Raw genomic sequence first — 27,149 nt, forward strand, 5'->3', positions numbered from 1 at the left:
ACCTGGCAGTTTCCCTTCATATGTATGATGTTGATCAGTAACTCTAACTCCAATCACACCCCGACCCTCTGACCTTGGTTCCTGTCCGTCTGTCTGACTGTCTGCCTGTTCGTCAGTCTGGGTCATTATTTTGGCGGCTCAGTAAAGCTGTAATCTGCCGCAGCACGGCCTTGTTAATAAGCCTATTTCCGCTATTCTCCCTCTGTGGGTCGGTTGACTTTCAGCAGCAGATCTTCATAGAACTAGAATAAATAGACCTGAACCACCAATGTCTATGTGCTTGCTTCCTGTAATATTTCATGTCTGTGTCCCAGCTTAAAAAAATTACGTGCTTTTTATATTAATATTTTTTATGATTTGCCTTGTAGTACAATATGATGTTTATTGTTTGATCTAATTTAGACGTCTTATTTCTTTATATGTATGTGACATGAGGTGAAATTGTTCTCTTGTTTAGAACTTACTCACTATCCTTTCGTGTTTTGTTGATATTTTTTCAACATTGTATTTTTATCACGCTGCCTCGAGGTTTTGTCCCTTCACCCCAAAAAAGTTTCCTTTCAACTCTGCGCAACTCAACTCTTGAACTCCCAACAACACCGAAAGGAACATCACGTCTATTTACTGTAGCTCTGTGATCATTTCTGGGCGACTTTAGAGTTCAGTCAGAAAATGAGGGATCAGACAGCTCAGTCTGCAGACACTCAGGCTATGATTTAAAGAGTGAAGAAAGGAAGGGGCGGGGGGACAGGGAGGACGGGGACAGAGAGATGACAAAAAAGTAGAAACAGATATGGAAAGAGAGAAAAAAGAGAGAGAGAGAGACCTCAAGGGAAACAGTGATCAGAAAGAGGGCAGAGGATGAGAGGAGATTGGCGGCTAATGAGAGAGAACTGGAAAGAAGACTGAGACGGGAAAAGAGATACGGGAGAGTAAAGCTAGCAATGCAGAAAAGGATTACCAGCCTGACTTAGACCTCATTTATCCACCGTCGAAATCAGTGAGGATATCAATCCTGCTGCATATCTATCAGAGTGAAAGCTTCATGAATACCATCCTAAATGAATCCCAGATAGAATCATATCACTCTTGATACTTAACATTCAAAAGAGGTATCACTGACTCAAACAGACGAGAAAATCATCAAAATATCTGCAACCCAGACAATTCTGTTACTGTTGTTTCAGATGCACGCTAGTTTATTTGCTGTCTCAGGATAGATGGCCGGAGGAGGGGAGAGAAAAACTGAGAACTCAAATTCCTCCTCTACAAGTCAGACAATAATAGATCACTGCTCGCCTGACTTGAAGGTCGAGTGAGAGAAACAAAGATCCAGACGGAGAAACTCGAGAGTCAAAGAGGAAAAACCAGGAAAGGTCTTCAACGTTCAAAATGACAATTTAAGGGGTAAACTGACGGAGGATTGAAGCCAAGGTTGGGGGGAAAAGTTTATGTTGCAGACAAAAAATGGCCGAAGAGTTGTAGAGACCTGCACCTTTCAGTAAAAGTCTACAGCCACGTTAGCTGCGTTTAGATTAATGCTAACGACAGCATGCTAACATTCTCAGAAAGACAACGCTAACATGCTTTTGCTGAGGAAGTAAAATGTTCAGCTTGTTCACAGTCTTAGTTTAGCCTGTTAGCAAGCTGACATTAGCTAATTAGTTCTATTCACAATTAGCCATAAAAAAACCTAACTGTGGATATATTCGAAAGTTTATGTTGTAAACGCATAAAAAACAAATGCTTTGGAGTAGAGTAGCTTTTAGAAAAGGTCTACAGCCATGTTAGCTGCTATGAGATAAATGCTAACTCCAGCATGCTAACATTCTCAGAGAAACAACGCTAACATGCTTTTGCTTAGTACGATGTTTAGCATATCTTTGTTTAGCGTGTTAGCCATTAAAAAACCTAAGTGGAGATATTTTGTGTGAAATATTCACTTTAAAGTTGATTTTGTTAACAGAACAAAGCTATGGAGTAGAGTAGCTTTAAGGAAAAGTCCACAGCCATGTTAGCTGCTTTGAGATAAATGCTAACTATAGCATGCTAACATGTTCAAACGGAGAGTGCTTAAATAATGTTTGCCATGTTCACAGTTTTAGTTTGCCATGTTAGCATGCTGGCATTAGCTTAGTAGTACTATTCAAAAAGCACATGTATTCACACAAATGCGAAGCAAATTCATCGCTTTACACTAGTTTGCATACAGGATAATTTGTGTTTGTTAGTGTTGGTAAAACACAACCTTCAAATGTTGGCTCCTCCAGAAATGTTGGCAAAAAAAAAAAGGCCGTCATGTCTGGGTTAATGCAGCCGGTAGTGAACTCATCTCAGTTCATTTCACTCGTTTCTTCAGGAACACTGTTTCTATTCCTGCTGCTAACAGCTACTTGAGGCTAATGTGTGCCCAATTGTACATACTATTAGCTAGGTCAGGCTTAGCTTGGCGCAGAGCTCTCCGTCTAAACACACTCTTAACAACTTGTCCTTAAAGGGCCATGAGTGTGTGTACCATGATTCAATCCATCCAATAGTTATAGAGATATTTCAGAGGAGCCATCTCTCGAGCCATGACACCAGCATACTTTAAGCCGACTGGTTCTGCTTTACAAAATGATCATTAAGATACTATCACATCATCAGCTGTGAGGATTATCCTCTTGTTGAAATGAGCTGACTTCTGTTTCAGTTGTGTACAGCGATTTCTTCAATTCGTAGCCATGGTGGCAGCTACCTGTTCACACTTACATTAAAGGCATACACACTGCCATCTGTGTTGATGTATAACTGCTGCCAACTGTGGAATAACACATTCGTGTGATCCCATAAAATGCGTCCTGCTCTGCAGTATCCGCTTCTTGAGGGCCAGCAATTGAGGATCGGTCAAGGCCATGCTCGCCCTCACAAGGCCGGTGTGGCCCCTCGTCCTGTCAGATGCTAATCGGCACAAAAATCTGCTTTTTATTGGGTCATTCAGACGTACAGAAAACAAGTTATATTAGCTGCTCCATATGATCATGTAGAGTGCATTTTTTCATGCTTATATTCTCATGTTCTGAAACCACATTTGCTCCGTTTCTCTCCCTCCTTGCCGTCTCTCTCTCAGCCTCTCTGGTGGTGTGTCATTGACAAGCTCAGTGCGGATATAATTGGCACTGGCCCCATGTGGCACTGTAGCGACGATCCACAGAAATCAAGGGCGCGCTGATGTAAACAAACACTCTCTCTCTCGCACAGATAATAAAACACTCCTGCGCGTGCACACACACACACACGCACAAGCCCCCTGCCTATAGTACGTCTTTTCACTTAACACTCGTCCTGCACGCTCCCATGATACTCATTTCCTTGTTTTGATTTCAATGTCACACCGATCCTATCTCCCTCCTCCACCATCTCTTTCTCGCCCCCCCCTCTCCCTGCATCAAACGCGCTCCTTCTCCCTTCCTCTTCTCATGTTCCCTCCTTCCATCTGAAGCTCCCTTCCTCCCACTCCCGCTCTGATGTTTATATTTCTCCCTCTCTCCCTGCATCTTTTCCCTCTCTTGCAGGCCAGCAACATGCAAATTATGCCCCACAAATGCAAATCCTCTCCCATCTCAGAAGAGACCTCCGCCGGAGAAGAAGAGTCCGCCCAGCTCAGATACACCTCGCTGAAGCCTTCTGCTACAGACGGGAATCGTTTGTTTGAAGGTAACCTCAGAGAAAGATGAATAAAGTGTTTTACCGAGACGGTCCGAGTTATCATCTTTCAAAGTGTAATTCCACCTCTGGTAACAATAATTGAAACTCATGTTCAGGTTGGTGTTACCATTGTATGGTTTTACCTGTAACAACATAGCTAACCATTGATCTAATAATGAAGGATCATTCCCAGCCCATAATTATAGATAATAATGCACTTTCAAATGCTTCCTATATGGGACGTGTGAGTTTACCGCTAAGCTAAACCGACGCCCATGCCATCATGTTATGGCGATTAAACATTATACAACAATATACAACAGTCAGTTTGGACCAAGTGATCTGATTGGATAAGAGGCGTTCCATGAGTGCTGATATAGAGAACAACATCACTGGGACTTTTCACTCTGTGTATCACTCCGCCTCAGCCAGGTGTTCTGCATACTGTTACTTAAAGGTATAACAAGCAGGATTTTCCTAGAAAAATAAAATATAGACTTTTACAAATATAATATAAATCATCACTTACGGGCCTCTATACATGTGTGTTGGTGAGTGTGTGTGCAGACTCTTCACTGAGCACTTATCCTTATCATTAGGGTATAAGCCACAATACCGAAATCTGACTGTGCAGATAATTTGAATTTAAATGTTTGGTGGTGATTTCGCTTTAAACATCCTAACGCACTTTTACACAGAGGCTAAGAACAGCACGACAATAACAACAGTTCATGGCGTTAGCTTGCTAACATTTGCTCATTAGCGCTATGACAAAGCTGAAGCTGAAGCTGACGGAGATGTCATTAGTTCTGCAGGTATTTAGTCATAGTCTGCTCTTGTTAATCGACTGCACTCAAAAAGCGCCTTTTTAGTCTTTCAGCCACTCACAGTGCATCACACCACATGCCATTCACCACATTCACACACAGATTCATACACTGAAGTCAGAGGCTCACACACACACACACACACACACACACACACACACACACACACACAGTACAGCCTTCAGGAGAAGTCTTGGGCTTCCTAAAAACACTGACATGGGATTTGGAGGAGCTGGGCGGTGGACGGCACACTCTGCCTCTATAGCCAAAGTGTTCAAAGTTTTGGAAGATTTGAGATTGTGACAAAGCGATGCCGCCACATGAATGGTGACATCAGGGATGTTATCAGAACATTACATGTCACACAGTGTAAGAGAGAAGTGTAGAAACACTGAGCTCCAGGCCTCTTCAATCTCTTTACAATTGTTCCATGTATGTGGTTGGATTACTTATTGTCACTAAATAACCGGAGTCTCACTTTCCCAAAGAAATTTCAGTTTAGGAAACAAAAAAATGGGAAAAACTTCCATTTGGATGTCCTGGCTGTTTTCACTGGCGCTGTCCATGGTGCTTAAATCAGCTAGCTAGAGAGATTTACTTTGTAGTGCTTCCAGTGTTGCAATGAGTGGTAATGTAGGAATGCCTGAAACCAGCTATAAGTGATGTGGGAGTATTTGCGCATTCCCAGCTTTCCATCTTCCTTCCCGCTTTACCTCCCTGCCATCTGCTCTCCTCTCACTGCTCCTCCCCTGCCACACTTTCATATTTACATCCAATCTTCATCTCCCGTTCTCACTTCATATAATTACTCACTGTCTCACCTAATCACACCAAATGTTGGGATTTTCCTCCACCCTTTCATCCTTCCTTTCCCTCTATCTGCCCATCATTCCTATCTTTCAAACATACCCCCTCATCTCTGCTCTCTGTCCGCACCATAACACAACAACAAGATGTGAGTGTTAGAGTGTATCCTGGTCTGATTTGTTTATATGTAAGCATGCAACCTTCTGTGTATGTGCATGTGGCTGTGTATACACATGGATTAGCAGGTTTGTGTGTGTGTGTGTGTGTGTATGTATGTGTGTGTGTGTGTGTGTGTGTGTGTGTGTGTGTGTGTGTTTGTGTGGGGCACAGTGACTGTCCTCGGGGCAGCTCTCCACACCAGAACAGAGCAGAGCAGCAGCTGACCAGCTGTCCCCCTCGCAGCTAGCAGCATGTTGTCTCTTCTATCTGTTCTCGCACTCTGTCTCTGGTCATCCTTCCTGCTTCACCCGTTTATTTTACAGCTTGTTCTCTCACTTTTTTATTCTCATTTCTTCCTTCGCGCTCCAACTCTCTCACACAGTGTACTCGCTCTCACTGGACCTCTTTTTTGATCCAGTTCTTCCCTCTTTTTCCGGATTGTATGCTGGCAGGGGTATTTCCAGGGGGTTGCCTGGGGTGGCCTGGGCCCTCGGTAAAATCTGATTGGTCACCCCCGGTGCCAACACTTAAAAGATTGGCTATCTTCCAGATCAGAGGCGGGACTTACGTTTATGCAACTTCTTCGGCTTTGTTGCAACAGGCTGCAATTTTTTTGGGGTGGTATTTTAACGAAACAAGTTTTCTTTTGTTCTTTTCTCGATACATTGTGTTGTTAAAAAGGAATCGTAGAAGAGTTACATGTTTGTTTTTTCCCTTTACACACAAACATAACAACTGTTTATGAACTTAATGTGAGCAGTTAAAGTCGATACGATTAGAGGAAACAAATAAATAAAATAATAATAATAACAAATAAAATGGTAAATAAATGCTATCTGGACACGCTACAGCTGTGTCCCAATTCTGCATACTTGGAAGGACGTATTTGAATACCTCACAGTGGTGCGTCGAAGGCTCCTTCTGATGCGACCGACATATGCGTCCTCCTTTTCCCGGGCCACGAAGGATCCATCGGGTGCATCCTTCGCGACCCAACGTATCCCGAGATTCATTGCGCGCCAATTCAAACAAGATGGCCGACTCTTAAGTGTAAAAATTTTTGGTGTCGTGTCAATCAAATAGCGAGCGATACAAATGTTAAAAATAACAAAAGGTGCCTCGAAAACAAATTATCTTTAAAATAATAGGTGACGTCACATTAGTTATGCTAGCTAGTTAGCCTGCTACCTACCTGTTGCTAGGCGACAGGAGAGGCCTTTGGTGATGCAAGGGTAAGGGCGGGAACAGCTGGTGACTCATCATCCGTAGACCGCATCCTTTGAAGGATGCAGCCCCTGGATTGAGACACAGCTTACGACGTGCCCCCCCTGCCCCAGTTGGCCCCTCACTCAAAAAGTTCTGGATACGCCCCTGTACAGTGACACAGTGTCACACCCACTGCTCATTACCATCATCACCTTTCGTGCCTTTCTTTACCTCCCCTCCTTATAGCTTGCCGTTCCTCTCATTCCACGCTTCAGTAATGTCATTGTTAAGGTACGTCTCTTTTAACCTCAGCTAAGTTTCATCTCCCTCCTGTCGCTCTCTTCACTCCCCATTACCTTGTTCTTTGACTTTGCTCGCTATAAAAAAAACTCCCTCTCTTTTCTCTCTCCATCTATCGGATGTCTTTTGTTTCACTTTTGTTTCACCGATTCAGTCATTGTAACCGCTGTGTGACCTCCATGCCTCTTCTCTCTGTGTCAAAAATAACAGCCTTAGACTTTACATTGCGCTGCTTTTATCCCTTACTTCCTCTCTTACGCTGCATTAAATATAAATATCTGAGCGCAGGAGAGCAGGAGAGGAAGGCAGATAAGGAGATCTTTCTTTTCTCCGGGAGGAAACATGAGGATTTGGCTGCCGTCTTCATTAGGGAAAGGGCTCAGAACTTGTTCAGTGTATTTCCATCCTAATCAGCCGCGCTGACGCTTCTCTCTGCACTCTAACTGCTGCAGCCGCAGTTTATCTCAGTTACAATGACAGGATTAGAAGCCTGTCTGCTACAGCACATGTTCTATATGGTTTCCTTGCAGCAAATGTAATATACATCGTTACACCTTGCCTCCTACGTAACATCGCAAAAATCCGGGACATTCTGTCTCAGAACGATGCAGAAAAACTAGTCCATGCATTTGTTACTTCTCAGCTGGATTCCCTTTCATCAGGCCGCCCTAATAAGTCTCTAAAGACTCATGGGCTGCTCCAAAACACCCAAAAATTACAGCTCCCATTTTTCTCTATAAAATAATAATAGAATTAAAAATGCATCTTGGCACGGCTGTGGCTCAGTGGTAGAGTTGATCGTCTCTCAATCCGATCGGTTGGGGGTTCGATCCCTGACTGCTACAGTCACATGTCGAAGCGTCCTTGGGCGAGACACTGAACTCTGAATTGCTCCCGGTGGCAGAGCCATCGAGTATGAATGGGCATATAGATACCGATTGGAGATTGGTACTTAGGCCTTTGCCATCAGTGGCAAAGTGGTAGAGTCGTCGTCGGTTGTCTTTCAATCAGAAGGTCGGAGGTTTGACCCCCAGCTCCCTCAGGCTACATGTTGACGTGTCCTTGGGCAAGACCTTGGAGATTGGCACCTAGGCCTTTGCCATCAGTGGGTGAATGTCCTTTGAGTGGTCAGAAGACATTTACCATTCTTCTCGCCTACGAAGCTCTTAATGGTAAGGCACCATCATATCTCAAAGAGCTCACAGTGCCATATTACTGCTCTAGGACACCACCCTCCCAGGATGCAGGCCTGTTTGTGGTGTCTAAAGTCTCTAACAGTGTCAGGAGTTATTATTTGTCTCACCTGTGCTTGAGTCTACTCCCCAGTGTATTTAGTCTTCCCATGTCTCTGTGCCAGTTTGTGTATCTTCGTGAAACCTTTCGTGAAACCTTCCTCTACCTCATTAACCTGCATCTGGGCGTCTTGTTTTGTGTGTATATGACAAAAAGTAGAACTACAAATAGACTAGTTAGCAAGTCAGGACGTACTAACTGTTACATGAACCTACAAGAGCAGAGCATATTATTCCTTACTTATCGTTCTTTAGTCTCACCTGTAGTTTAAATATCAACAGTTCAGAGAGGCAGATTGAACAGACTTCTTACAGTGTTTACAGCGACAGCAGCTCTCTTCCCCTCTCCCTCTAAGTAGCCCGGAGGATTAAACGTGTTTAATTAAGAGGTGATTATGTGTAGACGGCTGACGCAGCAGGATCAGGATGGCTTCATCCCACCGCCCCGACTGTCGTCACCCTGCACCCGCGTTCAGCCCCGTCGCTAAACACACACTCTCCCTTCTATATGTCGCCCTCTTCATCCCTCCTTTTGTTATACCCTCGCCCTCTTTTATTACCTTTTTAACTACACGATTCATTCTCCCCTCTCCTGCTCCTTCTCTTAAGTGCATAATGTAATGCTAGCAAATAATTCTTCCTCCTTTTAGTGCAACCTAAGTGCTCGAGTTTTACAGCACGTATGTCATTACATCTAATCATACAGTTAAAGTGGTCGTTATGCGCTTTGACAGCTACAGTAAATATTCTCTTTAGTTAGAAGACGGAGCCTAAAACTCTGAATTTGCAAATGTTTTCCCTGAAGTATGCACATCCTTCTGACGCATCACATTTTAAAAGCAATAATAAAAAAAGAAAGACCAACAAAAGAGCTGAAAATACTGTCTAGTGTTTGAGCGTGCGTGGCGCTTAAAGCGCTGATTAGATAGCGATGTTGAAAGCGAGAGGAAAATATGAAAACAAAGCTATGTGAGAAAGCAGAGGTAGTAAAGGGGGATTTAATAGCGGGGGAATAAAGAAGTTTAAGAAGCGAGGGGAAGAAGAAAGCGGAGTGCTAATAAGCGCAGTACGGGGTGAAAAAGAGGCCAAAAACTTGTTTATTGCAATCGTGGGAAGATGAAAGTGAAGGGAGAAGCCTTCGTTTCCATTTGTCTGTATGTGTGAAGAAAAAATGTGAAAACACTCAACTTTTATTATTTATAAATGAACCCGAGCATGTGAAACATCTGCTGTTTTTCTTCTGCTGTGCTGTGCCTGCATGTTAGATATTTGCTCTCTTTGTTAACTCATGTTTATTTATATCATATAACTTAAAGTGTACCCACAGGTCTGACCATGACTCCAGCCACTGCACGATTTAGAAAAATGCCAGTTTAATAAAGTTGGTAAGAATTGTCAATATTAACACCAGCATTGATGCGATTCATCACAGTACAGCAATATCATTTAGGTTACAGCTCAGTGCTCAAGTGTGCAGTTACTCTTTAACGCATTCTTCAGAGAGTAACCAGATATCACTGATCTGCTTTACAATCATTTACCAAAAGTCCATCTGAATGCTAGAAAACAACTGGACCCGAGGGTGGCTTACTTTTTTCCTGTGAGGCAACAGGGACCTTTGACCTTTAAACCATATAATCATTATTGTCACGACTGAGCCCTCAGGAAATATGTCCACTAATTTGAGTCTCAAGCCAAGCATAAGGTTATATCGAGCATGTGTGTGGTCAAAATGTCTAGAGACAGATGGGTCACACAGCGCTCCCTCTGTGGCTTAGGAGCTGGAACACGGCTAATTACATCTTAATTAAATATGACCTGTCGATCCCGGCGCCTCCTTGCCCATGGTCGACACATGTGTGCGTGTGTTTGTGTAAGACAGAGAGACAGCAGTAGAGAGGGAGACCTTTGCCTGTCAATAAAGGTGGATACAAGGAGAAGAGCTGTGGCGCAGATATTGATAACAGTCATTTAATGGGTCTATGGTGTTCGTGTTTTTATGTTTGGAAATGAACAATGCTGCCCTGTGGTAGTCACTACAGGCGAGATAATTTCAGCTGCTTTCCTTGATGTTGTCAGACACTTAGAATAACAATCCGAGCCTTTAAGTGGCAAAAGCAAGCGCTTTAAGTGGACGCAACCTTCTGGCCTGTAATTGCCCCAAAGGATTACATTGTGACCACTGCAGCCGTGGTGCAGCTGCTGGCTGGAGCAATTTACTGGACTCAAATTCCCTTGTAATTCGCCCTCTTCTTCCTGAACTTCCATCGCTGTCGGGTTAATTATAAAGTACATTGTGTCAGCCACACTACCTAACACAAGTTGAGAGCTTGAAAAAACTATTAGAAACAGATAAATTAACAAATGATCAATTAATTTTTATGCTGTTGTTACGTGTAAATAAATAGCTTAAAGTAATGGAGACACAGGTTTAATGAAGGGGGACTTCCTATGAGCGCTACAAGATGGCGGTGGGCTATAGAATGAAACTCTCCCAGACACTTTAAAAAGCAACTCTATTCAAACGCAAGAATTGCACTTACAAAAAACCTAAAATGACTTTGAATGAAGTGTAAGTAGCAAGAAAAATTACAAGATAAGTCAAAACTAGGGAAAATAAATAAAAAACAACAACAAGACGAACATTGAAAGGATGGAACCAGGCGGCGAGGAGAGGGACTTAACTACAGCTAAAGCTATCCAAAACCAATTAGGCTAGCTTAAAGTGGATAAACAGTTGGAACAGCTTAAAGTAATACAACACCTAAAATATCATTAGCTAAAGTTAATGAATTTTTGGCTAGCTTAAAGTGGATAATCAGTGTAAATAGTTAGCTATAAAATGGTAACTCTTAAAATAGTGGGCTAAAAGTATTATATGAATCTCTAATAGTTAGCTTAACTGCTGAACTAGTAAACTTAGTTGTAATGAATTAAATAGCCTATAGCCAGTAGTAATAGACTGACTGCTAAAGAAGTGCTTATCAGTATATACCTTTCAAGGTCTCAGCAGAGTGAACTGCTTGTATTTGTATCGTTAGCTAACTGCTAGCTGCTACCTTTGTTTCTGATTCTTCTTAGTCATATTGTTACAGCTGTATCTCGTCATCTCTAACGCTGTCATTCTCCTCACTGTAGAGAACCTTGAGAAGTTTTACGTCTTTTAAGAAAGAACATATTGATTTTTTATTTTCTGACAGTTGAATTTACTTTAAATTCATAGAGAGAGCACGATCTTTGAACAGCCACGCTCTCGTTTTAGTGTAGCGTCAGATGGGATTTATGAGTGTTTTAAAAGTTAGCAAAAAGTTTTGGAGCAATAGCTCAAGTGGTCGTGTCAATCAACAGGTTCGGAGCTGACAAAAAAATCTCATTAAAAATTGATCTGAACGGCACAAATATAAAACCACAGAACTTTTACAAATAACAACATGGCTTCTTTTTCACTTCAAGCCCTCAACAATTTACATCAGCTCACTATGCTTGCAGGCAAACCCATACAAATACACAAACATAAAGGACTGACCATTGTTGGAGCGTAGAGCCCTGGCGGAGATGCCATTGGTCCCTATAGGATGATGAACCCCGGTTCCATCCACCATTCCTGCTTCCCCTGGCTGCTTCAGAAGCTCCGTCAGAGTCCTGGAGGGAGGAAGAAAAACACATTTACACACTTTAGTCAAGCATCCTGTATACAAATAAATGTAGGCTAAAAAACTTGACAAATTGGTGTACAAACTTGCAATTACAAGTGCCACACAGAAGGAAGATGTAGAGGGAAAAGTGTGTTTTCTGGAAGCGAGAGACGATCAGAAACAAAGACGTTTGATGGGAAGAGTTGGGACAGATTGAAAAGATAATATGACAATCCCTAATTAAATGTTCAAACATCTAACGCGATCTACCTGAGTAGAAAGACAAGACAAGTAGAAAGACAAGTTTGAAACAGACCGTCTATTGTGACAAGCCCAAACAGAAAACTCTGAATTAATTTCAAGACAGAATCGAGGATAAAAAGTTTGAGACTCTGGATGTTTGCCAACCGGGAGCTTCAATCATGTTTAGAAAAGATAAAACAGCCTCCACTGTTGCCATCTTTTATTGTTTGATGTCTTTGATAAAGTTCTGATGCCTATACTCTAAACTGGAACACAAGCAGGGAAAGGCCTTTGAACATACAGCGAGATAAATAGAAGACTTCACAGTTACTTAAAAAAGAAACTGTTGAAAGAGTTGACTGAAAAAAGACAAAGTGTTAAATATGATATCTAAACTTTGTGGACAATTGATTGAACAGGTTAGCTAAAAGTAATGAGCGCTAAATGTCAAATGATCTCATTTGAATGGATGGAATGGATATTAATTTGAAACAGTAAAATAAAAGTAATCTATAAATGGTAAAATTGCTTACAGTAATGTGGGTAAATGGTAAAAAAGATAGCTAATGTAGCTAATAGCTAATTCAGGATAATGTTTAAAATGGATAACCAGGAAAAGCTTAAATTCATAGCTAAAAGTAAGAAATTAACAGTTAGCTTAAAGTAGGCTAATATATAGGCTAACAGTTGAAAGTGGTAGCTAAATGGATAAAACAATTAGCTAAAAGTGCTAAAAGGGGTAGCATAATCGATAAATGGTTAAATTAGATAGCTAAAGTTTATGGATAAATTATTTTAAGTGACGGACACATTTGATATAGCAAATTAAAAGTATATGTGAAATAGCTAAAAGTAATAGTTAAAAGTAAAGATAGCTATACTTGAAGCTAAATGACTCAAATAAATAGCTAATGACACGGATGAACTGTTTTAATAGAAAGCTAAAAAATAAATAGATGAAAGACAGCTTATGTAGGCTAAAGGTTTAACAGTTATGAGTAGCTAAATGGAAACAAATGTGAAAAGGTAAGTACGATGGATAGTAGCTAGCTAGCTAAAATGTTGAAAACGTTAGCTGATGTATACCTGGTTTAAAAGAATGGCAGCATTTGAGGGGTACTCTATTTTGTCTGATAGAGCTGTTGGGGGTCAGCCTACAACTAAGTTTTTTAGTTTATGTGCTCAAACCTAGAGGAAGGCATGTTAGCATCGGAAGACTTAGCGTTAGCTAGCATAACGTAAAAGTATAAGAAGGAAGCATGGAATTTTCTGTTGAGGTTTTTATTTTGCATGGTATTGTAATTTTGAACTGTCAAATGTTTTAAACAGTTTGTGAGGGCTCTTAGCTCTCATCTTTTCTTTCTATATTGTTTGTTAGATATGTTTAGAATGACAGATTTATTTTAGGGATCTTCATTGTCGATATCCTGAGGTTTGACACGTGGTGGTCTCAGCAAAAGTCAAAGGCTCTTCCACGTGGCGGCTTCACTTTGGTGTGTGTTTGCAGTTTAATTGCTACAGTAAACTGCCCCGGTGGAAACTTGCCCTTTTAAAGTGTCAGCCTCCATTCTTTCTCCTGCCGTGTCTTATTTTTAATAAGGTGGAAAAAAACATACAGAACCTAAAATAACACCTGCCGTACATGGGTCCGCTCATATCAAAAGTTTCATTGTATTTCCACTGTCGACCACAAAGAGTTTAATTGGTTTTATAAACTTTCCACTATTTGCTGACTTTAACAAGGACTAAAAACAAGAGAACACTCAGCATCAACGTGTTTCCACTGACAAGGAAATTAAAGCAACACAGTGTACAAATCAGCTGTGACCTAAGTGACGCTATCAGGAGGCTAACAAATAATTCCTAGCTGTTTATCTCACCGTTGAAACCTCCGCACAGCCTTTTTTTGGCTCGCTTTTTTATTAGCCTGCTGTGAAATGATTGCCTGTGGTCATGGGAGCAGTGAGCATAAAAAACATGAACACAAAAACATTAGGTAACACTGTTATGGTTGTTATGTTTCTCTCCCAAGTTAAGGGACAAAACACTGAATGGAAGTTTGTACTATCCAAGTTATCCTTTATGATAGTATATGTGCATGCCTAGGCTGACTTTTGGCACCTGGTTTCAAGCCTATAACAACACCTGAGCATTACCATTATAAAGTGGTAAAATGTCACATCATTTAAAGAGGCACTTCACCAGTTTAAGATGTACGAATCAGTTTGTTTCACCAATGGTGGCAAAAAGAATTCCATGTTACATCATGAGGTTACTTTGGAGGGTCCCATTGTGAAATAGATGACCGGGCAGGGTATGTTTTAGGCTGTGAATCTATGTGACCGAGAAGTCACTAAAGTCGCCTTTCAGTTGGGAAAGAATGGGCAGCAACTGTGTATCCTCTTCTTGTCCTTGTATGGTCACTTTTGGGTTTTTTTTTGAAGATGATATTTTTGGCCTTTCACGCCTTTATTGAGAGACGGCGGTAGATAATGTTGGAAACATGGGAAGAGAGCGGGGATGACACGCGGCGAAGGGCTGAGGGTGGGAGTTGAACCCGGTGCCGCTGTATTGAGGACTGTAGCTTCTGTATATGGCCGCTGATTTAACCGGCGCCATTATATGTTCACTTTTGAAAGAAAAAAAAACAAGATTGCAAGGGCTACAAACATTAGTCCACTAAACAGTGTGGTGCTACGCTATACCTAACTAGAGTCTCTGTCCTGCTCATGGTAAAATGGACTGTACTTATAAAGCGCTTTTCTCATCTTCCAACCACTCTAAGGACTTTGACACTACATGTCACATTCACCCTTTCACACTTTCATTCTCACACTTTCACTAGGCAAAGGCCTGAGTGCCAATCTCCAATCTATGCATTCATACCCAATGGCTACGCCTTCGGGAGCAATTTGGGGTTCAGTGTCTTGCCCGAGCACACTTTGACATGTGGACTGTAGCAGTCATGGATCGCACCCACCAACCCTCCGATTGAGAGATGACCGACTCTACCACTGAGCCACAGCCGCCCCAAAGTCATCAGGGCTACGACAGCTTTGACTTGAGACACTAAAATTCAAAACATGCAACACAAAAGCAGGGCGTTATTATCAAAAGATGCTATTGACTTGTTCTAACTTTAATCCAAAGGGCGACTGGACTTGGTTGAAGTTCTTGAACGTGAAAGAACTTCGACCAAGTTCAGTCGCCCTTTAGATTAAACTTGGAATTACCATGCCTTGGATGACTGAGAACCTTCACAGGCTATTAAATGGTGTGCAGGTAGAGGTAGCGGGCCCTCCTACAGGAAAAAAAAAACTAATCAACTGATGGGGTACAAACATGCTCTCCTTGACAGAGGCAATTATACAGTACAATACATTTTTGCAACACCAAAGAAATGCTAATTGATGCTGTTGAGATGTGTGAGCAGTTTGAATATAAACAGCACAAAATCAAAAGTTCTCGGAAGGAAAAATACTTAAACCGGTATTTCTTTTCTCTCCCTCGACGCTCTTTTCGCAGCAAAGGTGCCATTAAACAATCTTTAGCTGCTCCAGTGGAGCTGCACAGCGACCGCCAGCTGCCTCCCCAGTGTGAAGGTGAAACAGCTCAGCAAAAACTGCCCTGGATGAATTACCATCAGGTAAAAGTTTCAAACTAGACGCCTGCCTTTTCTGGCATATAACGTGTACAAACTCTGCGATGGAATATATTCTGATAACAGCAAAATTTAAGGTCTGACAGATATAATTAATGATTTCATTGGTGCATTTTAGGACAATAAACACCCAAAAAATGGTCACTATGAACAGTATAGTACACATAGATTGTAGGCACATGAATCTCAATTGCCCTTTGCGTTTTCCGCTTGCCAGCGTATCCATTCTCTCTCTTTCATGTCATTAATAAACGTCCACTCTCATTCCATTACTTCATTCGTCTCCCACTCTTTCCCTCCCGCCCAGTCTTACTCTCAGTGGTAATAAAGCTAGCCGAGGCCGTCTCTCTCTCTTTCCCCTCCCCTCCCACTCGCTCTGCGTCCCCTCCAGAATGCTTAACAGCGCTGTTTTCGAGCACTTGTTCTCTGCACCCTTAATGTCCCTTGAAACTCTTCTGTCTCTCCTTTTCTAATCTAGTCTGTCTTATCTTCTAAACTTTCTGCGTCTGACTCTATCCCCGCTCCTCTTATCTCTCCCTCTTCTTCGTCTTTTTTCCCCATCGCTTCGGGCCTTTTATCTCCCGTTGTATCACCTCCCATTTGTCTTCCTCCTCCTCTCAGCCATCTGATTCTGCCTCTCTTGCAGTCTCTTGTTGTCCGGCCTGTCTCACCCCTCCCAGCCTCTCACCCTTTGGCCCGATTTCTATTTTCTCCCTCGTCATTCTTTCTTTTATTTCTCCCCTTCCTGCTTTGTTTCTCTTCCTCTCCCCGAGGAAACTGTCTCATAAACTATCCCAGCTTGCAATATTAGCACTCTTGAAATGATGTAGAGTGATATGAAGACATCAGAGCCCCCATGGGCACACAAACATGACTCCAAATGACTCCAAAACCCCTTATAATTAAGGGGAAACGAGTAAATCTTCATCACTTTAGATGCAGAGTAATTGAAATACGATGTCAGCCCCACATCAGAATAGCATCCACCCAGTCTACATGCTCTGGGATATGTGGCTCTTTCATGATAAGTGGGGGCGCTACAAGTGTTTACATGCAGCCCTTCAAACAACACACACTTTTAGCACAGATCTGAGGATGCTGCAGAATGCTGTAGGCCCACACATGACAATTCATACCACAGTTCATACCATCTTGTATCTTTTCTTTCAGCACCAAAATACATAAACACATTTAAAAAAAACAACTACTTGGGAATAAAGAGGATTCGGATTCTATTTCTACATTATTATCTACTCTATTTATTTATTTTTTCTCCTAAAAGCTGGTTGTTTTATAAAATGTTGATAGGTGAGGGTAACAATCAAACCAAGCTGCAATTGAAGTTATGCAGCTTTTACACACAGCACAGTATTCCCTCTTAAATCCCCCCCCTGCAGCCAGTACCCAGGGGCGTATCCAGGGTGGTATAGGCCCCTGAATTATGATTGGCCACCCTAGTTGCCAACCCAAAATCCTACACTAATATTGCCTATTAACCCATTTAGAGGCACGACTAACTTTTTGGGCTATGTTGCAACAGGCTGCTGGTAGCTTTTATGACGTTTGATTGCTGCAAATTTTCTTTTGTTTGTAGTTTAAACTGTGACTTTTGGAGATACATCTTCTATTTGCATCATTAGCGAATTAGGTATGGAAGATATACAGAACATTTTGCCACTGTGATATGTTATTTCTTTAATGAAGAAACCCTATAACATGTAATCAAAGTAGAGAAGTACAGAAATGGTAAATAAAGTGCATGCTGGGAAAGCCCACCACCTAGTTTGACATCCCAAAGGCAAACGACTTAGCAGGAGTAGAACAAGTTGTGTCAACTTTGTTTATTTGGAAAACTCGAAGCCTTGTTTTCTATTTAGAATATTGTTAATCAATTTCATGAGGTTTACATCCACACACGGCTCAATGATTAATTTCCTATTTAATTACTAAAAACTGTTTATTCCCTGTAATGCAAGAGAGGATGTGAATTGAATAATGATTAAAAACTGATGTTGTTTTCAAAGCTGTTAAACGCAAATGATTCAGCAGAAGGCAGGAAATATCCACCACAGAGACTTGTAATCTCGTGAGGTTTGGTGGAACTTCTGGAAAACTCCAAAGAAACATCTCCAGGCGGTCTGGCAGGCTTAAAGCACCACATGCTCGGCTTTGTCCCGATTGAGATTTGCTAAATATAGCAGGAAAACACAAAACACTACAAGCTTCTGCTGGTATCCCCAAAATATGAGAAAACATATAAACTTCAAGAACAAAGCCGCCGTGGAGCTTTTATAAAGAAACAGTGACACATTAAAAGTCATTGAGAGCTTGCTGACTGAGCATGAGAGTGTTTTTCAGTGAAGCACTTTGACATGTGCGGAAATTGCTTCAATTAGAGTCAGCCATCAACCAATGCGGAATCTTTTCAGTCATGCGCAATTAGTGACTGATTCACACGTTCAGCAAAACCATTAGCCTCTGAATACTGTGGCGACAGTCATGCAGCATGACCCTTCTGAGGGGTGAAACATGTGGCGCTTGATTAGACTGACAATTCAAAACTCTCTTTATCAACTCCCGTCTTTTTTTAGAGACGATAAAGCAGAGGAGGCAGATAAAGCGATTAAAACTGCCGTAAGATGCAACCTACTGCTCCTCTGATGTTGAAGATGTTTCAGGCTAACAAAAGTATCAGAGTATGTCATTAATTACATATATTATAATGTGAAACGTTTCACTTTATAATGTGATCATCTGTTGTTCTTATGTAAAACTTATCCCCTTATAACGTGATAACTTATATTGTTATTGCATAAAACGTATCCCCTTATAACGTGATAACTTATATTGTTATTGCATAAAACTTATCCCCTTATAACGTGATAACTTATATTGTTATAAAATAAAACGTATCCCCTTATAACGTGATAACTTATATTGTTATTGCATAAAACTTATCCCCTTATAACGTGATAACTTATATTGTTATAAAATAAAACGTATCCCCTTATAACGTGATAACTTATATTGTTATTGCATAAAACTTATCCCCTTATAACGTGATAACTTATATTGTTATAAAATAAAACTTATCCCATTATAACGTGATAACTTATATTGTTATAAAATAAAACGTATCCCCTTATAACGTGATAACTTATATTGTTATTGCATAAAACTTATCCCCTTATAACGTGATAACTTATATTGTTATAAAATAAAACGTATCCCCTTATAACGTGATAACTTATATTGTTATTGCATAAAACTTATCCCCTTATAACGTGATAACTTATATTGTTATAAAATAAAACTTATCCCATTATAACGTGATAACTTATATTGTTATAAAATAAAACTTATCCCATTATAACGTGATAACTTATATTGTTATAAAATAAAACTTATCCCATTATAACGTGATAACTTATATTGTTATAAAATAAAACGTATCCCCTTATAACGTGATAACTTATATTGTTATAAAATAAAACGTATCCCCTTATAACGTGATAACTTATATTGTTATAAAATAAAACCTATCCCCTTATAACGTGATAACTTATATTGTTATAAAATAAAACTCATTACGATAAAACGTGATAACTTATACTGTTATAGCATTAAACTTATCCCGTTATAACACAATAAATTATATTGTTATAGCAAAAAACTTATCAAGATATAACATGATAACTTATATTGTTATTGTTATAACATGAAACGTGGAATTGGACTCCCTGTGATAGGTACTACAGGTGTAAACTGGCACCTGGCATCCATGGAGCCTCACGCGCCCCTCCAGCTGATCAGTGAGAAACGTCGCGACCTCCAGAGGGTCGGACTCATTCTTCCTTCAGTACAGCCCCATGCATTTTAAAATCCTTCTAAGTGTACGCATACTTATCACAATATCATCCACCGGGCTCAATAACAGCAGTCTCGCCATGTCTCAACCTTAGCATGAAGTAGAACATAATGAAATCCTGTAATTCAGCCATATTTTTCAATTTGTCCATCAACATCTAACTGAAACATTAGTTTCATGTTATAAAAGTATAAGTTATCACTTTACAACAAGATAAGTTTTCTGTAAGAACAATAATTGATCATGTTTTAACAATAAACTTTTCACTTTATAACATCCTTTTTTTTCATTCTGGCATGGCAGCAATACACTTCCGTACAACATAACTCAGATCTTGGTGTAAGAAATGTGAACATAAAATGGTATTTGATAAGTTGTAAGTAAATTTTTATTTGTTGTGAGTTCATGAAATTTTACAGCCTACAGCCATGCTAGCTCTGAGTCTAGCTAGCTCTTAACACTGGCACAGTGAAGCTTTGTACTACATGCTAACATTGACATGCTAACATACTCACAAAGACAATTTTAACATTGATAAGGATTAAGTTAATGTTAAGCAAGTGTAATTTTAGCCTTAGTCACCATCTCAGATTAGCTTGCTAGCATCTATTAGCTACTGAGCGCCAAACAGCTTCAGGGCGTAAGCATTCATTAGCTTTGAAGCAGTAAAAACAACAAAACTAATGCAGTCTACTACCACATTAGAGTATTAATAAAGTGTGTGTTAATCTGCTTTTTATGAAACTTCCATTTACAAAAGCAACCTGCTGTTTTTCAGGGAAATTAAACTGGAAATTGTTACCCGCTCCCTCTGCTGTGGCTGTAAATGTGCCCTTAAAAACTGTTCCGCCAAAGCAAGTCCTCCAGTAAAGCAGCTCAGCTGAACTTTATGAGCTCATGTAAGCACTTATTGTTTTTGTTGTTGTGACATAAACTCAAACGGGTGATTAAGAGTCCCGCATGATTAAGTCATTCACTCAATGGCTTGCTTGTTTTCTCACTCACTGCGCTCCATGCAAGTCTGCAATTGCAATGTCAAGTGGGCAAGTGGATTGTGATAGAATTTAATTAGCAGGCATTAAAGGAGCACATTTTCTTCATTTCATGGCCAAATTGCGCATCAGTGTGGTCAAACACTGTGACGCCCAATCACTGCCTTTAACACACCTTGCGTTGTACCAGTGATTCACAACCTTGCAGTGGCCCGGTCCTGGTTGTATAACTAAATGCGCACTATTGTTTTCAATTGTCAAAGAGTGTTTTCGTGCTAAAAATAAAGTGAGAAAAACACCCAGCGGTCTTGTAATAAGACATTCACACTGCTGCACACAAACACATTTTCTCCCCTGGGTCTATAACACAGCATTTTGTAGCTGAATCACTCTTCACTGTCACAGCAGGTTAGTTTATATTACAAGACCCCCCATGGATGATTCCAGGGGCCTGTAACCTAGCATGGGACTGAGCATTAAGATACAACCCCGCTGTTTGCTGTATAATTCCGTGTAATGCTGTTTGCCAACTACAGTTGTGTGTGCTATCCGACCGACCTACACAAACACACAGAAACACATACACACAGATGTTGGTGTCCTACCTACAGTTGCGCCTTAAGGGACTTAATTGATGCCAAACAGGAGTGACTCACCCTTTAAATCTCATGGGTGGTAATTTAGAGAGGTTACAGTGGGTGGGAATCGTGTGTGTGTGTGTGTGTGTGTGTGGTCACCAGTGAAAGGAAGGATGTAAGGGTGTTTATAGCCGTGTGGGGGCTGCTTCCTCTCTGTCCTGTTTCTCGAATTTCACCATTGATTCGAAATGTGACACCCCAAAAACAAAACAATTAAAACCTCCATAACGGCCTTATGACCAAGTGATCTGATCCCCACCCACTTATTTAATTATGTGCGTGAGTGTTTTGTTTTTATTATTACAGAAATACTTCACTAATAATACCATTAAGTAGGATTTTCACACTCCTTCGTGTTGGTTTCAATTTACCGTATTTACACAGCGGCCATTTTCCATGGCACCAAGTATAATGCTGTTAAAAAATGTTGTACAGCTGCTGGGGCGCCATTTTTTGTCCCATATAAAGAGGCAACGGTCCTCGATGCGTACCCCTGGTTCGACTCCCACCCTCGGCCCCCTGCCGAGTGTCATCCCCCCTTTTCAGACACTATCCACTGTCCTTTCTCTCTCTCAACAAAGGCATAAAAAGGCCCAATAAATGAATCAAAAAAATAACTTCACTACTTTCATATTGATCAGCAACTGAAAAGACCTTAGATAGTGAAAACACGGAGGTAAATCGGCCCATATTTCAAGTTAAACAACATATCTGTTAAGCTGTGAGCTAGGTAAGTATTAGCATTCTGCTATTTCCTATCTGTTATTACCGTTAGCAAAGAAGTGTTTTAATGCTAACATTATGTTTGATAGTGTTATAAGACACTGGGGAAAGGCGTACATTTCTAGCTAACGGTGATTTAAGCTAGCTCCTGTTTTAATGCTAACGTTAGCTGGCTGTTTGTTGTAGCCTATTAGCTTAAAATATGGCCTCCAGATTTTTACTATCCATTACTTTTTCAGTTGGTCTATTGGGAAGCAGTGAAATGCTAATGATTTCCTATGTTTTTAAGCAAACTTACAACATTTAGCCCACTCTTAGCATGATGTCAGAGGAAAATGGCCGCCATGTGAAAATGGTGAATGAGCACTTCTGCATGTTTTTTTAAGGGTATGATTGTCATGTAAATGAAGCTAATTTTTTTTGTTCTGAATCTAAAGTTTGAAAGCAAAATGAAGCCTTTGAAAGTAAGAGTCTGAAGAAAGAGATGTAGCATGGTGTGTGTGTGTGTGTGTGTGTGTGTGAGAGTGTAGTTTATCCGTCTCTTCATCTCTCCCTCTGTCTCTTTGTCTTGTGGAGTTATGAAGTGACAGAGCCAACACTTGAAGTCTCTCTTCATCAGTAATTCGCTGCACTTTATCGCATCACTGCTGTCAGAGGGAGGCAACACACACACACTCACAAACACACACACACCCACACACACACACACACACACACACACACAAGGCCAGATTCCCACACATAGATAGTAGGCTAAATGGACACTGTAGTGGCACAAGTGGTAGCAGGCATTATCTCAGAGGGGGTCTCATACACCAGTCCCTCTGACACATAAAACATTAGCATACTTGTATGTGCAGGCACACACACACACACCACACACGCAGATATGATGTAGCTGCCAGATAGAGCACCCTTGTAGGCTTGGTACAGAGCCTGGATCTGTCTCCCACCCTGCTCCACTCCTATTAGAGCTGACAGCTGCCAAATAATGTCCCTTGGCATGGCTGAGTGCTTGCCATGCCAGGGCCTGTTTGTGTTCATGCATACAGTCTCTCATCCACTCACATGAGTGTGTGTTTGTTTACATGTGTGACCGTGTAACCTCAAATGCTGTAGGAAGAGTTTCGCAAACACAGAGGGGGTGTTGTCCATGACCATGTTAAGGTCATAGACGGCATTTAGGCTCAGTATTCATTCTAATATTTCATTCAAATAATTGTTTTGGCTGCCCGGCTGTGATTGATAATTTTTTGGGACGTATATATTCAAATCATAGCTGGTAGCCACCATGAGGTTCCCCATTGGTTTGTTAACTGCCTTGTTTGCATTTTTGGTGGTAGTTTTTCACTTGTTAGACAACAGATGCTAAGAGTGTGTAGAACCTAACATGCTTGTTGCTAGCTAGCCCAGATCTCCAGTGAGAGAGCACCAGATGAACTGCACAAATCGTGTAACTTAGCTCTCCTCATCACTACAGCCCACCATATACTCTGTTGATTAGTGCTAACATAATACTAGATTTTCACACACAGAGAAACCTGGAGTACACAGACTTGTTGGACTATAATGAAAGATGTTGTTAGCAACCGTTTTTCATCGTAAAAGATTAAATAAAACTAAAGTAAAAACAGCCGTTGAAATTGATAAGAATGGTGAAATAAGTATTTAATATTTTTTTTATATAATGTAAATTGTGCAAACGAGATAACATTTTTCGTGGCACCAAAACCTGTGAAATAGCAGTAGGCTAGCAAGCTAGCTAGCTAGTTTTACCATCCAATAAATATGGCTTCTAGTTCAAAATAAAACCAGACGTTTGGCATGACATGATTTAGTAGCCAAGGCTTACCACATGACCAGATCTTTTAAAAAGGCTCCAGAATGTTCCACCTCAGCGGCAGCCATCTTTGTTTACAAATATGTCTCAAAGGAGTTAAAGCCCGCCCCTATATTAGATAAAAGGTTGTGATTGGCCTGACCAAGGCCAGGTCGGATAAAAAGCTGTCTGTTCCCGGGTAAGACTAAAATAAATCAGAATTACTAAACACTATTTTAATATGGACTCAAATGCTTCTAAGCTATGTTAACTTTAATGTTCACCACGTTTTTAAAGAGAAACCTTAATTTACGACACTTTTTGTGGTCCTCAAATCTCCATTCTCATATTTCAGGTACTGTTGCGTTAGTGTAAAGATCAATGGCAGCGTTTGATTCATAAGATTTTTCCGCATTGATGTAATCCCTCAGTGTGAGAAGTCAAACATACGTCTAATGAACACATTCAAAACCAGCATGCAGGACGCTGCGTGGACCAGCTCCTGGCAGGATCTCAGCGCTGAAGCCGTGGTGTTGCTAACGATGATGTCACAGAAAATACCATATGTCAACCTTTGAGTCACCGCCTGCACTCATTATTTTTGAGCCATCTTTATTTTAGAAACAACAAAACACACACACACACACACACACACACAGATTCATCCTCCTCAAGGGATTTGTTCTCCAACATTCATCGGTGTGACGCACACATAACCCACGCATGAATACACACACAGACGCACACACATTGTCAGCAGAATGTTTATCATGCTGTGAAGGCTTTTACATTATTGATAATACACAGGTACTCAGTATGCTGTGATCGCACCATCATCTATCATGACACTGAGAGAGACAGAACACTATTGATCTGATTGATCAGATATCTGTCAATGTCTATACAGCTTAAAGCACTCATCATCATGTACAAGAGATTTTATGTAACAGCTACATCATTATTTTCACCAGTCTTTTTCACTTTAATCTTTTTGTCCTTTCATAATTAATATTAAAGCCTTAATTGTGTTGTTTTTTTAACAGATTATGTTTTGGAATTTTACCTCGTACTTGAACAAACTTTATTGTAAAGAAAAATAAACAGTACATTAATCCTACACCTGCTATTTGAAGCAACCGCTAATGTCACCACCTCAACCATCCATCCGTTTGACATGGACAATGAGATCAATTCAGCCTTTTATGCCTTTTATGGACGCACCCATTGGGTCCCAGCACACAACCTGCACATGTCATATCGTAAATATGTCATGGTCAGAGCACCATTGATGAATTAGCAATGCCATAGCACTCTATCATCAACGCGCTGTGGCAGGCAAATGTTAGCGGTGTGTGGGCCGTGGAGTTAAGTGACCTTGGATTACAACCGCAGGCGCGGACACATGGCCCTGACATGGCCAGTATGACGGTCATTCGCTCGCCCAGGGGTGCTGTTTGCTCGGTTCAGGAAGGTGAGGCACACGCAGAGTCACAGAATTCAAAGAACACAACAGGAGGCATTGCTGAATACCGAATCTTAGCTGCTCATTTTGCAGTTTACATGAGCATCGGGCTGTGGCAGCTCTGCGTCTCCCAGATGGGTGCTATTTGTGGTGAAGGGGATGCAGCTGGTCAGCCAGCAGAGAGAACTATGAATGGATGCAAACAGCGTGATTAGACACTTAAGAATGCAAATCTAGAGATACTCGTGTCAGGTTTTTCACATTATGTCGCTTCGCACCACGGCAGTTTAATGATTCAATAGCCATTTAGGTATTTCTGGTAGTAGGACAGCTTACTTTAAGAATACATGTACTCCACAACTCCATAAAGCATGCAGGGATATAAGACAACATTAAATATAACAGTTATCATTGAACAAGAAAGTGATCTATCAAAGAGAGTTTGTTATTTTTGTGAAATAGGCTTATTTGCTTCCTTGCTGAGAGCTACGTGTTAGATAAACATCTCAATTTATCTGTGTGCTAAATATAAGGCTATAGCTAACTTAGTGTAATGAACAGCTAACTGGCTAACTTACTAGCAGCTAACTTGACTACAATAATAGGTCACAAAATTCAACATCCAGTCACACGGGGTCAACCATTAAAGACTCCAGAAATTCACTGGGCCTAAATGCAACCCTCCTTAAAACCCCATCAATGCAGGTGTCAGTCAAGAACATCAACATAGTAAAATGTGCTTCACTGCGACTACTTGGCTCTCTAGTAAGAGCAGGAAGCATGCACGTTGTTAGTGCTTTTCTGTTGAGAACCAGCTGAACAAAAGATACCATGCTAAATAGTTAGCGTTAGAAGTGTTGGTAGATGCGTTTTGTTAGCTTGAAACAAATCCAGGTAAGCCCCTGTTTCCTGTGTTTGTGCTAGTTAAGCTAACCATCTCCTTTATTTTGCTTCATTTTAAGTGGAAAGACATGCGAGTGCTACAATTATTTAGCTCACACTTTTATCCAAAGCTACTTCAATAACTCCACCATGGATACAATCTAAAAATCGCTAGCATTAACAAGAACTTTGTCTTCATAAAATGTGCGTCACTGCTTCAAGCAATACATTTTGAAACAATAAGAGACACAGGAAGAGTTGGCCAATGGCTATTTAGCTGCTAAATGCTCAACTCTGTTCCTAGTTAGTCGCTAACTGTGGCTATCTGCTGTTTAGCGATAGATAGCTAGCATGTTTGTACAGCTTCTCAGCTGCCTGCTGTGGGCTAAAACATACAGTACTCCAGTGCTGTGAGTAATATTTTCATTATGCAATCAGATTGGATCCATTGCTGCTCCAAAAACATTTATTATAGCAGTGCTAAAGGAACATCTGACACCACTCCATATCATCGGTCCTTTAGCCTACATGTGATTTTTATCTCTTGCCACCTTTAATCTCCAAAGACTAAATATCCCATTGTCTGATCACGGTAGATGTTCGGCTTGCACAGTTACAAACAAAAACAAAACAACTTTGGTGTTAATCTGTTTGACACGGAACAAAACATTTGATGCAATGCGATGTAATGCAACAGAAAGCAACACTTTAAAAAAAAAAGCTTTGCAATGCAGTGCAACAGAGGTGGGAGTCAGGAGTCAACCTGTGTTTAGCTCATAACTCACGCTCACTCATGCACAGATATTCCCTTCACACTGCATTCTACTCAAAGTTCAGCCTTGTGCACAGACATCAAAGCCACGCACAATATGTAGTTTGTCAGAGGGTTTACAAGCGCACGCACACAAGCACACACCTACAGAGAGTGCAAGGACACTCTGACAGTGC

General features: G+C 40.8%; 1 protein-coding gene across 1 annotated transcript in view; it reads right to left on the reverse strand.

Moving 5' to 3' along the window:
* LOC138604332 (protein shisa-8) overlaps window positions 1-27,149 on the reverse strand; it is a 104,056-nt gene that overhangs the window by 46,826 nt on the left and 30,081 nt on the right. The window contains exon 2 of the mRNA XM_069676247.1: window positions 11,805-11,920. Within this exon, the coding sequence (XP_069532348.1) occupies window positions 11,805-11,920 (116 nt within the window). The remainder of the gene's footprint in view (window positions 1-11,804; window positions 11,921-27,149) is intronic.

The sequence above is a fragment of the Semicossyphus pulcher genome, unplaced genomic scaffold, assembly GCF_022749685.1.
Source record: "Semicossyphus pulcher isolate SPU_LCO1_2020_fin unplaced genomic scaffold, fSemPul1.0.p SCAF_25, whole genome shotgun sequence".
NCBI classification, from domain to species: domain Eukaryota; kingdom Metazoa; phylum Chordata; class Actinopteri; order Labriformes; family Labridae; genus Semicossyphus; species Semicossyphus pulcher.